This window comes from Phacochoerus africanus, chromosome 1 (genome assembly GCF_016906955.1).
Source record: "Phacochoerus africanus isolate WHEZ1 chromosome 1, ROS_Pafr_v1, whole genome shotgun sequence".
Lineage (NCBI taxonomy): Eukaryota > Metazoa > Chordata > Mammalia > Artiodactyla > Suidae > Phacochoerus > Phacochoerus africanus.
The window spans coordinates 132,647,186-132,661,259 of record NC_062544.1 but is presented as its reverse complement, the minus strand read 5'-3'; the positions used below and the strand labels follow the sequence as shown (position 1 = coordinate 132,661,259).

The 14,074-nt window shown below is 42.6% G+C and overlaps 1 protein-coding gene across 12 annotated transcripts in view; it reads left to right on the top strand.

Moving 5' to 3' along the window:
* FOXP1 (forkhead box P1) overlaps positions 1-12,263 on the top strand; it is a 620,675-nt gene extending 608,412 nt beyond the window's left edge. For all 12 annotated transcript variants that reach the window (XM_047779137.1, XM_047779155.1, XM_047779131.1 and 9 more), the window contains 3 exons: positions 708-777; positions 5,503-5,669; positions 11,356-12,263. In XM_047779137.1, the coding sequence (XP_047635093.1) occupies positions 708-777; positions 5,503-5,669; positions 11,356-11,500 (382 nt within the window). In that variant the 3' untranslated portion in view covers positions 11,501-12,263. The remainder of the gene's footprint in view (positions 1-707; positions 778-5,502; positions 5,670-11,355) is intronic.
* Positions 12,264-14,074: the final 1,811 nt, after the last annotated feature.

Here is a 14,074-nt window from a genome sequence, read left to right as displayed (position 1 = left end):
CCTACCAGAAGCCACCCCTTGTCCCTTCGTATCTCCTATGGGTTTTTTTTTTTTTTTCTCTTTTAGTATTTTTATTCCTACTGGCTAGAGATTTTCTTAAAACAGCATCTTGTCCCCATTTGGTCAGTAGTGGACACAGCATCAAACATCCTCCAGGGTCAGGCTGTACGAGGAAGCCCCCCACCCACCCAGCCTCGGCTCACTGAGGAACGACCCGCCCCCCAGCTTCTTTTGGCAATCAGTGAGCCTTGATGATAATTTCTTAAGAGCTACCCTGCCAGTCTTGGAGCATTCATGCTAGAATTCAAATACTAGAGAAGCTTGGGAGCCACGCTGCCTCCAGCTCACTCCCAGGAAACCCTGCAGTCTGCCCACTGACTTCCTGCTGGAGTCAGTGCAGCTCCTCCCGATTGGCAGAGAGGTCACTGTTTTGTGAGCCAGAACTCCATCAGTGGAGCCCGTTATTACTTAATCCAGAATTGTACACCCACTTGCTTGAATCTCACCAAGTCTAGCCAACCCCAAGGTATTCACACAGACCAGGCCCATACAGCCAGGGGCTAGGGAGAAACCCCACTTCTCTTTGCTTTTGTTACTGGGGGACATTTCTGGTTTGGAAGGATACCAGCGAGCTTAAGACAAGACTTAGTTAGGACCACGGGGGTTGATGGCGTTTAACTCTGAGTTTTTATCTTTCTCTTATGCAGTAACCCTTCCCTTATTAAAAACATGCAGAGCAGCCACGCCTACTGTGCACCTCTCAATGCAGCTTTACAGGTAAGATTAACGGCATCCTGACTCCTCTGCGGCAGAGGCCCGTGTCTCCCCCACTCATTTCAAAATATATTAGCCTCGCTCTAATTAGATATTAAATTTTAATTCCGTTAAACTTTTTTCTTAAGTGCACAAAGCATCGTACTCCCTGGAGGCAAACACATCGGGCTGCTTCAGCATTAGCAGGATGCTTAGCATTTTGAATATTGTGGCAAAAAAATTAAAAGTTCACTTATTAATATTTATCAGCAGTATCATAATTTCCATCCTCTTATTTCAGAATTTCACTTGAGGCAAAAATACCACAAGTGTAATTACTCTAGCACAGCTATTAATGTGCTGGATGATAGGCCACCGTATCACATGACCTTCTATTGTTCACGGGTTTAAAGAGAAAGCAGGGCTTTTTATTTCTTCCTCTCCTCCTTTTAAAAGTCTATTTTAGCATCTTTTCACTGAGTTGGGGTGGGGGGAAGCGGGTTTGGTTCACTTTGTGAAAGTAAACTGTTTCTATTCCAACGATAGAGGTGTCTAAGAAAACTCGGTAGGTTGCCAGCAGATTGCTCAAGATTACATAATCAGCACGCACAATGTTTGTTTCCTACTGACAGACCAAGCCCGCCTTACGTAACCGGCGATACCAGGGGACGGAGACACAGGGATTGAGAGTGGGGCGGCGGGGGGATCACCCAAATGCACATTTACCAGGGCAGCCTGGCAACACTCCCCCCCCCGCCACCTGCCACCGCAAGCCTTTTAATTTTTTGCATTTCTACCTACTACACGGTCAAGTCCTCTCGCAGGTCGAAGAGAAGACCAGAGTAGGCTTCCTTCAGGTACCTGGGTAGAGCTCAAGCCCCGCCTCCAGTGTGCACAGGGAGGCAGCGTCCTTTGGATTTGACCCTGCTTGGATTGTTCTAGACCTCAAGCCAAAGGAGTCTTGGTAACTCTGATGTGACCTAGTCTAGAGAGAGGGCTGATATCTGAAACCCGATACCATGACAGACCTTTAGGCATGCCTTCTTGATCCTTGGACATTACATTGTGACGTGCTCCTCCCGAGGGCCCTAACACACAGATATTAGAATTTCATGAGGAGAGGGCACACAGAGAGCAGCGAAAGTCTAAAGGCGGCTCCTTAAGGGATGATAATGACGAAACCATGGGGGAGACAGCATGACGGGAATAGAGTGGGGTGAAGAGGCAGTAAGGATGGCGGCCCTGGTTCTCACGATTCATAAAACAAATATTTGCTGAGCACCTACTCTGGGCCCTAGAGAATCATTTTCCCAGCTGGCTCAGCAGAAGCTTAAGGCTCCCCATTGCACTTCAGAGGCAAATTCACTGAACTTAGCTTTTCAGTAATTTTATTTATTTCTTTATTTATATTTATTTTAGCCTGAACCAAATTTCATAGGAGGAACTACTTTCTGCGTGTCTTTTAATTACTTGTACTTGACACAGTAACTCTAGAAGAGCAAATGAAAGCACGCTTAGATGCCGCCACTGTAAATACCCTCATTAGTAACTTATTTTCCCTGGAGTCTTGTGAAGTGTGAATTTAAAGCCTGCTCTATCTGGAATAGTATTAAGATTACAAGCACATTTTACATTCATGAGGCAGAAATGCGGGGCCGGGGGGGGGGGGCGCGGAAACCAACCCCACCAGCTATAGTGATCCTCCTCCATACCCTCGATTCTCTTAACAGTGTGACTAATTTCAATTAGTATGCTTTCTCATTACAGAACTGTTCATGTTTCACCTGTGAAACATGTTTCTGGCATCCTCTGCACCTTTTCATGTTTCCAGTGGTAGCCCCCAAACTTGCCTGCAGTTTTCCACGAACACTTTGTATCCATAATGCGCCCAGGTGAACTAACTGCTCTGTAGTCCTGATTTGGGGAGTGGATCCTTTTCCCTCTCCTCTAGGAGTTTGGGTCCGTGGTCAGTGGATAGTCTCCTAAGGCAACTCCCTGCTGTGCAAATGAAAGATTCTACCAGCAGGCCTTCCTTTCCATGACTGCCCACTTGCATTTCTCAAGGCAAGTGAAAAAATAATAGTGGAACAACATCTTAAAAAGATTACTAGAGCAACATAATGCGTGATATACGATATATAAAATAGGACAGCAGAATCCACTACAGAAATAAAACATTGGACTTGGGACAGATTGCATTATGCTCTGAAAAAGTGAAGTAACTAAGGGTAACCATAAAGCTTCATATTTATAGACTGCCTCTCCCCCGGGATCTCAGAGTGGTTAACGTCTCAGGAGCTCAGGACTTACGAACCCCTGCACCTTTACTGAAGCACCTTGGTTTTTGGGGGCACAGGTGTCAGTTTGATAGGAAACCACATAGTCACAGGACTATTTATATATATAATTAAGTCTATTATAAAAAATTGTAACCCACCTGCTTCTAAATAGACATTAACTGCCAACAAGAACCACCAGGTTAGACATGAGCCGTTGGTGAACATTTTGCTAACCTTGACTGGGTTCCTTTGATCACTCACCTCAAAGAAGGTTTAAGAGGCTCTATTGTGTATGAGGTGCTGGGTTTTTCTTTGCAGCCCATTTGATCATTTTTAAAGGGGACCCAGGCTGGTTTTCCTCATTTATGTTTTTTTTGGCTGAGCACCAAGGGATCAGTGTTAAGTGCTTACCTTTTGGATGCCTTTCAGCACTGTGGCTGTTGGGCCTCGGCCCGTGTTTTCTGATCCAATCCCAAGCAAAAATGGCCTTGACCTAGAACACATGGAGAGCAAGGAAAACAGATGATCCCAAGAAGTTTGCCCTGTTCACAGGGTAGCCTTCCCAAAGAATACACTCTTCATAAACACTGCAGTCTTGTCTTGTCTTCTCAGTTTCTGACCTGAGAAGGTGCTAAAAAATACCAAGCTAGACATGGCTCCACTTTTGCCACTTCCTGATTGTGTAATTGTGAGATGGCCATGTCGTATTTCCAGGGAAAGGGAGACTCAGATGATGGTCCCAGGAGAACCTCCATGATGGGGAGAGGTGGCGGGACCATTGTGTAATCTCAGATAAAGGCAATCGAGATGCTTGTCCAGCTGCAGTTTGGGGTGGGGGTGGTGAGGAGGAGATCGGGCAGTGGGTCTTGCTTTTCGCTCTGCCCAAAAAAAAAGGAAAAAAAAAAAGCTTTATTGCAGTTACAAGAGATCTGTTGAAAAAAGTACTTGGTGCAAATTATTTGACAAACTGTAGGAGAGTGAGGAATGTTCAGATGTGCTGTTCATCACAATGAGTTCACCACATTTGGAAATGAAAACAGGATTTTTTTCCCCCATTTCTTGAAAGAAAGTGGTTATATAAATTCCAAAATGCAGAGAATGGGAAGCCATGGGCTTTCAGAGAAGCCTAGCTTTGGAGTAGTCCCTGAGCCAGTGCCTCGTGGGTGTGTATGGGTCTTCTGTCACAATGCTTGGATCTCTGGCTTTAGAATTTGTACAGTGAGTGAGGTTGCAATTGTCTTAAGAGGCAGATTCCCTGCAGCCCAGCTCTTTCTTCATTTTTTGGCTCTTCCTTGCTCTCTAGAGCCAGGATTTCTGGAATAGTTTGGATTCTTGTGTGACTGACCAGTTGGAGTTACCACACCAGATTGTCTTGTGATTGTACTTTTTTCCTCATTAGGAGGGAAAGCCAGGCAAAATGTAGTCTGCAAGAGGACAGTTTTGATCAATCTTTGTCTAATTACAGCTGCCAGTTTTGGCAAGTCTGCCCTCTTTCATAAAAATGAGAAGTCCCAGGGTCAGAATCATGACCGAAAGGAAACAGTATGGATACTTGAGTTCCAGCCTTATGTTTGCCTCTTGTCTGCATCTTAGAGGGAGTGGTCGTTGTATTCAAATGCAGCCCGACAGGAAGTGAACAGTATCCCAGCAGCAAGTTTAGGATTTCTTTTTTTGCCCCCTATGATTCCACACTTTTTTGCTGACGCTCACTTGGAGTAATTTTGTCACCTTCAATACTGATATACTTAAGTACCCTAAAGAAATATGATTTATAGCTTCCTTTTGCCAGAGATTTTTTTTTTTTTTGTAGTCCTAAAATTTCAGATTGGCCAGAGCCTAAGAGATTGCAGAGTGCTACCTTCAGCCAGTTATCTCACACTACACTAAAAAGATTCAAAAATCATTAAAACGGAAATGAAGGGGGAGGGGAGATAAAAATTGATTCTAGGTCTATAATCTCTTCCTTTTCTATAGGATCTGAAATATAAGTGTTTATGGAAGTTCTCATAAGTTTGAGCTCTGCAGCCAGAATAATCTGATCAAATCTTTAATATCCAATACTGGACTCATCGAAGTAGATAAAGAAATGAAAATTCCATTATATTTCCCTGTGATCTGGAAATATTCAGTTCCTCTTGCAAAAAGGCATCAACCATAAACCTCATTACTAGAAAGCCTTGTCTAAACCCTGTAACTTTCTACATAGCAGGGTTGAATTGAGTCCCCCCGCCTCCCCCAAACCCCTATTGGCACTTTGGTCCCTCCAGCTAGAGCTTCGAAACCTAGCTTAGGACATGTGTCATCAGCCTGACTTTAAAGGCCAAATCCTTCTACACCCGTTAGAAACGTATTTTCCAACCATGCCAGAATGAAGTTACACTGAAGATCATGGAATATACCCTTAATTAATATAGTGCCCCTGTCTGGATACTTCCTGTGTCTTCATAAATTTTCTCTTGGTTGATGGCAGGCTTCCATGGCTGAGAATAGTATACCTCTATACACTACCGCTTCCATGGGAAACCCCACTCTGGGCAACTTAGCCAGCGCCATACGGGAAGAGCTGAACGGGGCGATGGAGCACACCAACAGCAACGAGAGCGACAGCAGTCCAGGCAGATCCCCGATGCAAGCTGTGTGAGTACTGTCCACATCATCCCAACCATCTTTGCGGTCGGATCACAGCCTCCCTCCTCCAAGCTCACACAAGCCCTGCTCTGGCCGCTTGTGACACCATTTTTGTAATTTCCGAATTCCTAGAACCCAGGGAGAAGTCTGTGCTGCTGCAGACATTCAGCTCGATTGGCACATAAAAGGACCATTTGCTCACTTTCCCATAAAAGCCATAGGCTTCCTGTAGCCCCACAAGTGCATACAGCCATAGAATGGGAGATGCGTGTGGTTTTCCTCCCCTTGCCTGGTCATCTCAGGCCATTATTTCAGCCACATTACCCTCCTTAAAAGCAGTCTGCCTAGCGGTGACCACATCTGCAGTCTGCTCCACTTGCAGGCATGCTGAACCTGCAGTGGGAAGAGAGGATGCATGTTTACTTGGTTGTATAATAAACTGAACCGCCAACAGGACGTCAAGGCGTTACTCTCAAGCAGGCACGATGGCATGAGTGAAAGGCGGCATGATTTATAGATTGCTCTTAAAATATCAAAAGGAAAATTAATAGGAGTATTATAGCAGCAGACGGCAGTATAATGAGCACACACAGAAGCAAAAGGAGTGATGGGCGGCAGTGTCCATGCTGGATGTGAGTGGCATCAGGACCAGGCCTGCCATGCTGCCCTGTGGGGGGAAGGCGATGGGAGGGAAGTGGGATGACTCCAACTCCCTCTCTCCCAGGAAAAGTTTAAAAGAGAAAAGAAACCATCTTGTCAGGATTCGTGGCGGGGGCTGTAGAATGACAGCCTCTCCCTTTTCCTGAGTCTGCAAAACCACTGCCACCTTTAAAGGAATTAAACCAAGTCCTTCCTTGTCTGCCATACTGTCCGTGCCTAGAAACAGCTCACTAGTCTACACAGTTTTTCTGAATTACTGACCAGCTTCTTATTTGAAGAGAATTTGAGTGATCAGAAAGGAAAATATGACCTGCAGCAATTAGCAACAGAATGAATTGGCATCTAACAACAAAGGGAAAGTGCTGACGGCCAGCTCTGGTAATTGGTGGGTTTGGAGGAATCTGAAATTTGAGCATTTAGCATTTGAATTTCATGCCCAAAGTGCTTTGAAAAGGTTCTTTAAAGATGAAAATAATCGTTTTAAATGTATATCAACAGTCTCTTAGCATTTACTCCGTAACATTTTACAATGTATTTATCTCTCATGCTGCTTCTGCCATTCTTCATCCAACCTGGTGTTTCTGACTTTATTGTCACACTCGTATTCATGTCATGACAGAAGTATTTACTAAGATACTAAGAAAGTTCAGAGCAAATGTAAATTTGGATGTATGGCCCTTTCAAGAAATACTCAGAGCAAAAATATCTCAAGTTATTGAGTGGAAGAGATACTATTTCTCATAGTATCCATAGAACTCCAAGCTTTGGTAGATCTGTATTTATAGTTTTTTGTTTTGTTTGTTTGTTTTAGGATCTCTCTAAAAAAAGAAAAAAAAGATATTTGGATAAAAACCTCACACAGCAATTGAGAGTGATGCTCATTTTGCTGTACAAGATAAAATTGCTATAAATTTATTTAAAACTTTGAATTAACCCCACAGTATTACCAGAAACCTTGTTTAACAGCAGTCAGCATGATTTTTAACAAAATGAAGGTTTTACCATTTTGTCTTTTTCTTAAGAACCCTGCACACAGATGTCAAAAAGCATACTGTTTGTTGCTCAGATCTCCCAGGTTTACACAGTTTGTTAAAAATATGTCAACAGCACATTCCCTCTGCTTACTTTCAGTGTTAGAGACTGTTACTCTCTTTTTGTTTTCTTTTCCCAGGTATATTTTGTTTTGCTTTTTGCGATCACAGTATAATTGATTTACAGTGTTGTGCCAATTTCTGCTGTACTGCCAAGTGACCCAGTCATGCATCTATATACATTCCCTTTCTTGTATTATCTTCCATCAAGACAGTTACTCTTTTTGACCTCGTATTTCTATTCAGTGAATTCTTTAACGACATAGTTTTCTTTCTTGCCCAAAGTGCATTACCACGCTACGATGCAAATTGTTTAACTGTTCTAGTCTGTTGGAATAAATCAAGCTGTAAACTTTCCAGCAGGGCTTACAGGACCTCATTCGTATGGCCACCCAGCTACGATCTGGTGTTGCACTAGAATTCTCACTTCTCACCCTTTGTGTGACACTCTTAACACCATTACATTTTGCTTCTCCCTTGAAACACTACAAAGTAGTCACATAATGATGGCTTTGGGGCTGTTATCCTTTTATCCTGAAAAGAGTTAAAGGAGCCACAAAGCAAAATACTACGTGCTGAGCACACACCCTCCAAACACAATGCCTTGTAGACCCCAGTCAGGGTTCCTTAAAAACTATTCTGTTCCCAGAGTGGCTCAACAAAGGAATTACTCAGATGTGAGGAGGGAAATGTGGGGTTTGGCACAATTATTCAAACCCTCTCAGATGTAGGAGGTGGGGGCGGGGGCACCTGCAAGAGTTGCCTTGTGTGTCCCCATTTCCCAGGAGACAACTGGATGTCTGTGAAGCATCGTATGTGAACTACTTTGCATCTCACCTGAAATGAATCTTGTGTGGAAATCCATTTGCTTTTCTTCTCCAAAGCACTGCATGTCTGTGTTCCTGCAGTTGCCACACTCGAGAAGCTGGATTTCCTTTCTCTGGAGTTGTCCGAAGCCTTAATAGCTAACCTGGGTTGGGTTTTCAGGTTGTCACCCAGTAGGTCAGGTCTGCTCACCTGTGCGGGGGATCACTGTGCATTAGGCACTGGAATCGAGCCAGCATGCAGGATAGGGTCCTAACCTGTGTCTCTGGGATTGTAAATCATCTTACTCAAGTTTGGTTGCACAGTCAGGGGAAAACAAAATATCCTATCGTGTAAGCGCTTCTTTGCAGAGAACCTGCATGTATTGGATCCTGCTTTATTTTTCCCAGCAAAACATTTGTCCAAGCCTAAAACTGTAAAGCAAGAACTTCATTAAGACTCCTGAGGGTCTTCCAGGGCCCACCACCCCTCCCACTCATAGCCTTGTCTCATCCCTGTCATCAGATTCAGGTGTGTAAACCTGGAAAGGTTAATGCATCTGATAGTTGTATTTTTTTTTTTTTTCCCTAAATGACAGTTGGGACAAGGTTGATCCGAGGAACACATTTGACTCTCAGACTAGGCTAAATGCAATGCAGACCCATGCTCCTGGCCAGTGAATGTTACTGGAACCATGTTCTCAGTGGCGAAGAGGGGGTAATTTATGAAGTAAAAATTTGCAATAGTGAAAATAGGAAACTGAAAGATGGAACAGTGTTCCTCTTGTCAGTAATCCAAGAAACACAATGTAAGGTAACCCTAGTCTTCTATCTGCTAAGCATCACGGTAATTTTTTTTTTTTTTTTTAAGCAGCGCTTAGTGCTGATGAGGTTGAGACTAAATTGATAGAGCTTCTTTGGAAATTAATATCACGATAAATCACAAGAACCTTAAGATGTTTTAGCCTTTGCTCCAACAATTTCATTCTTAGGAATTTATCTTAAGGAGGTAAATCAACAGAAGAAGAAAGATTAATGGGTAAAAGTGGTCATTGTACTATAAAAAGGGCAAAGAGGGGGAGGTGTATGAGAAAAAGACAATCATGAAATGCCCAGTATTAAGGAATGGACATGTCACCACAGTGGAATCTCATATAGCCATAAAAATATCCAGTCTCTTGGGATAGAATATAATGGAAGATAATATGAGAAAAAGAATATATGTATATGCCTGGGTCACTTTGCTGAACAGGAGAAATTGGCACAACACTGTAAACCATCTATATTTTGATACAAACTTTTACATGTAAAGTAGCAAAATAATCATATTCCTGCTGTGTTTACAGTATATAAAAATATGGCCCCAAATATGAAAAGATAAAGACAAAAATCCTACTTTAGTTAAGGGTTTATGGATTTTTTTTTTTTAAAGAAATAAAAATGAATACATCTAATTCTCCCCAAAGAATATAAGAGATCCTACCAGGGCCGAATCCCCAGGCTGTGATGTCTGCAGTCACAGAGGATCCCATGTTCAAAGTTTTAATGCTCAGCTGTTTCTGTCTTGAAATCCTTCAGGATTTCTTCAGACGTGCATTTTCACTTTGCATTAGACTGCAAATTATGCATCCGGTCCTGGATCCTAATGTTGAAACACAAATAAATAGGACCATTGAAAAACTAAAAATAGGTGGAACCAAACCAGTCAAAATTACTCTACTTACAACTCCAGTATACTTTATTTTGCAGATAGTTTGTGTGAATACCAGCTCTATTTTTTAAAAGTGCTTTATGCTGACATCTGCCCCCAAACACTCTCTAGGTTCTGCTACTTTTAGAGTCATTTGGTTTTTTGAAGGTTCATGTGTCAAGGGACTCCTGTGTTAGTTTTTCAAGATTCTGTGTGGCCTTTGGGGTTGGCCTACAACAGGCTGCCACCCCTAGTACCACTTCTTATTACTAATACTTGCTAATGGCAGTTTAAAACAGTCCTGCTTTCTGCAGCCCTTCCCCCGCAATGGGACCATGGTGACTGGCATAGTTCTTTTACATATCAAAAGCCCAGCCACTGAAAGTAATTTGTATTTGCAAAGGATCGTTTGTAAATATGATTTACGAACAACATTTCTCAATTGTTATCAGAGCGGTTTCTTGATCCCCCTTCAGGTGAACCAAGCTCTGGGCCATAATGAGAAAGTTGGCAGATCTCATCGAAGCTGTGTGTGTCCCTGTGGCCGCTACCAGCCGGGCCTCATGTTTCACCTTGTTTACAGCTGACAGCGTTATTATTCTGATTGGGGCTGTGCTTTCTTATCATATTGTTGTGTTGAGGGAGCCTCTTCCTCTCCGTTTGTGTTTCCTGGCAGGGCTTTTCTTGCCTTATTGACAGTTTGTGAAAATATGCATTAATTTGGAGTTTCCAGCATGTATCATGGTGTCTCTTTGCTGTGTTTGCTTGAAGTTGATTAATGATAGAACCGCGCTTGGGGTCGGTCTCTGGAGAGTTCTTTCACAGGTTCTGCATGTTAACTAGCAAAGCAGAACACACAGTAAGCCACCATCAGCCCAGCCTCCTGTACAGAGTGCCCCACAAACCATTGTTGTGTTACAGGTTCTCAGTCTGCGGAATGATGTGAGGATGTGTATTTGTATACCTGAGAGGCCACCACAGGCCCTGTTGTCTGATACTCAAAGTGTGGTCCCCAGACCCGCAGAATCACCAGAGAGCTTGTCAAAGATGCGGAATCTCTTGTTAGAGAGCACCCCAGGCCAGCTGACTTACAGGCTGTGTTTTAACCAGATCCAGAGGTGATTTGAGTGCACGCGACAATGGGAGAAACGCCCCTGGGGAGGACACATTCAACATTGCTTCTGTTCCAGGAAGCTTCTGTGATGGAAATTGCTCTCTCTATGCTCTCCAACAAGTTAGCCATGAGCCAAAACCTGTGGCCCTTGAGTACTTGACTTGTAGCCAAGTGCAACTGAGGAATCAAAATCAATTAAAACAGTTGAAAATTCTAATAGTCACTTGGGGTGAGTGGCTGCTGCATCAAACATCACAGTCCTAGACAGTGGCTTTTGTGTAGCCCTAAAACTTAAATTGGGAAGTCCCTTCAGTGATCCTTCTCTTGTTTTTTCCAGGCATCCCGTACACGTCAAAGAAGAGCCCCTCGATCCAGAGGAAGCTGAAGGGCCACTATCCTTAGTGACAACAGCCAACCACAGTCCAGATTTCGACCACGACAGAGATTACGAAGACGAACCAGTAAATGAGGACATGGAGTGAACATCTGGGCAGGCCGACCCCAAGAGTGAAGATTGGGGGAAAAAACAAAAAAAACAAAAAAAAAACAAAAAAAAAACCACACAACAAAAACACGTCAAAAGTTCGCAGTGAAATCGTTCTCCATTTGTTGTACAGTCTGGAGGATTTTTCACTACATTTTGACAACTCTGAAATGTGTTAACTCTTAGTGCCATCAAGAATCCCATTTGGGAGTATTTTTGATTTTTCTACTTTTTGTTGAAAAAAGGAATTTGTACTCTGTGCATTGGATGGACTTGTTTGGTACTTGGGATTTTCCTCTCATAACAGTCAACATCAGTGTTGTAAATTTGCTAAACTGATTCACTTTTAGCAGCAGACTTTGAACTGCAGTCCTGCCGACGTTGGACACTGAGGACACCCAACTGAGCATGTGCACCTAAGCTGCAGACCAAGCCTCTGCCCAGAATTTAAGGATTCCAATGGACGACCTATTTGCACAGTACTGCATGTTGATTATCACTGCCTTTACTCCAATTTTTTTTTTTTTTTTTTTGCTTCCAGTTGGGATGGGGAAGGCCGTTGTGTGTGTATTGGGGGGAGGGGTTAAAAATAATTATCCCTAACTTTTTAATGTATTGCTTTTTTTTTTGGCTTCTACTTTACCATTTTAAGTTCTGACCTCAGGCCTCCATTTGGGCCCATGGCCTCTTGGAGGCTTCAAGTTTTCTGTACCTTGTGATGAATGTTAATAGGTGTTTTTATTATACAAAGCTGAATGTCATTTCTCGTTCGTAGTTTTCTGTCACTCATTCCACTTCCCTTCAGACATCACCACTGTTTTCTCAAAAGTCAGAAAACATTCCATTTTGGTCTTTTGCAAAAAGGTCCCAAATGCTGCAGTCTACACATGAAGGTCCTCTCACCCAGACGTGAAGTTCCTGCCAGAAAGAGAATGAATGACAGAAAAAAAAAAAAAAAGACACTTTAGGAACAACACAGATTCATTCCATGAAGCAGTATTGGAAAGTGGGAAGGGGTTTGTTTCAGATTTTCCTTTTTTTTTTTTTGTACCTACCATCATTCTTAATAAATGCCACACCATTTACCAGTACAAGAAAACATAGGCAGCCCCGCCGCCACAGCTGCCCCTGCCCCCCGCAAAAAAACTCAGCAGTTAGACGGACAGTGTGGCTGTGGAAGGCTTTCCCTGAGGTACCTAATTGAGATGGGCCTCAGGCTGTCACAGTTGTTAAAACCAGTGTGGGTTGCTTTGTTGGCAAAATGGCCCAAAAGCTGGCTTCCCTGAGCAACTTCACTGAAAGTGTTGGTGGCGCCAGTTAAAACATCCATTCAGACCTGCTTGGTGGCATTAATCTGTGTGAATGCAAATTAGGTTTCAGATTGAACTTGTTATGTGAGTTAATGAGGAGTGGGTTCAGCAAATGCTAAAGTGTTCATTTCCAATGTGCAGATGTGGTTGAGCAGTTCAGTTGTTACGCAGTCTTATCCCACCAACCCAGTCTCAAAAACCAACAGCAGAACACCTCAGGTAGATGGGGGCACAGCTCAGCCCTGGGCTTTTTGGGAAACAAACATGGCGCCCAGAACACAACCATCATGGGTCAGTACAGCCTCAGCCCTTTGAAACCCTGAACATTTCCACTCTGCACCCCCTTTCTTATCAAACTCATTTATTTAATAATAAATATCTAGGACTGTAGCTTTTGCTTTAGTTTGAGAGCCTTTTGGAGCTTAATTTATACGCTTTGTACCTTTTTTTTCCCTAAAATTACCAAAGATATTACACAAAGGTAAATTATGTTCTCTGTTTTATGCTTTATCTGATGAAGCCAAATATCCTCTTATTGTTGATCAAAGGAGGCAAAAGAATTTAGGGGGATTGATGAGGTATAGGCTATTGCTAACTTAAGAGAACTGCTTCTCCATCGTAGAGTACATGTAGAAGACCAAGGAGGTAATGGAACCAAAGTTGTTACTTTTTTTTTTTTGTCGTCATTTTTTTTCTTCTGTACCTCTACAGAGACCAAAACTCATTCTTGTAAAGAGAATTATGGGACTACTGAGATAGAAGTAGGACGCAGTATTAAGCAAGCAAAAGAAGGGGCACCATTTCAGAGAAAATAACACAATGTATGATACTGAAACTTAGGGGTTGTCCATTCACGAAGAGAGTGAAGGTAAAATTCGGAGAGAAAAGCTTCCACAGTTGAACTAGATCACATAAGAGTGTTTCTGGAATACATTTCTTTTGCAAAGAAAGATCGTATGCCGCTTCTGTTTGACCTGTGCTATGATCACTGCGTTAATCTGTATAATTGTATCTTGGCATACAATCTCCGGGTTTTGGTTTTTGTTTTTTAATGTTTCCTTTTTTCCCTTCCCTTTCTTTTTCAGATTAGGCTTTGGGTCAGCATTTTTCATTAAAAAAAAAAAAAAAGTAACACTCCCGTCCACTCACAAGCTTGGTACAAAAACTTCTTTGGCAGTTACTTTTAAAGCATCATTCTGCTTTCTATAGAAGGGGCAGTCTGTGGTCACTAGAGACTTACTTTTTTTTTTTTTTTTTTTAAA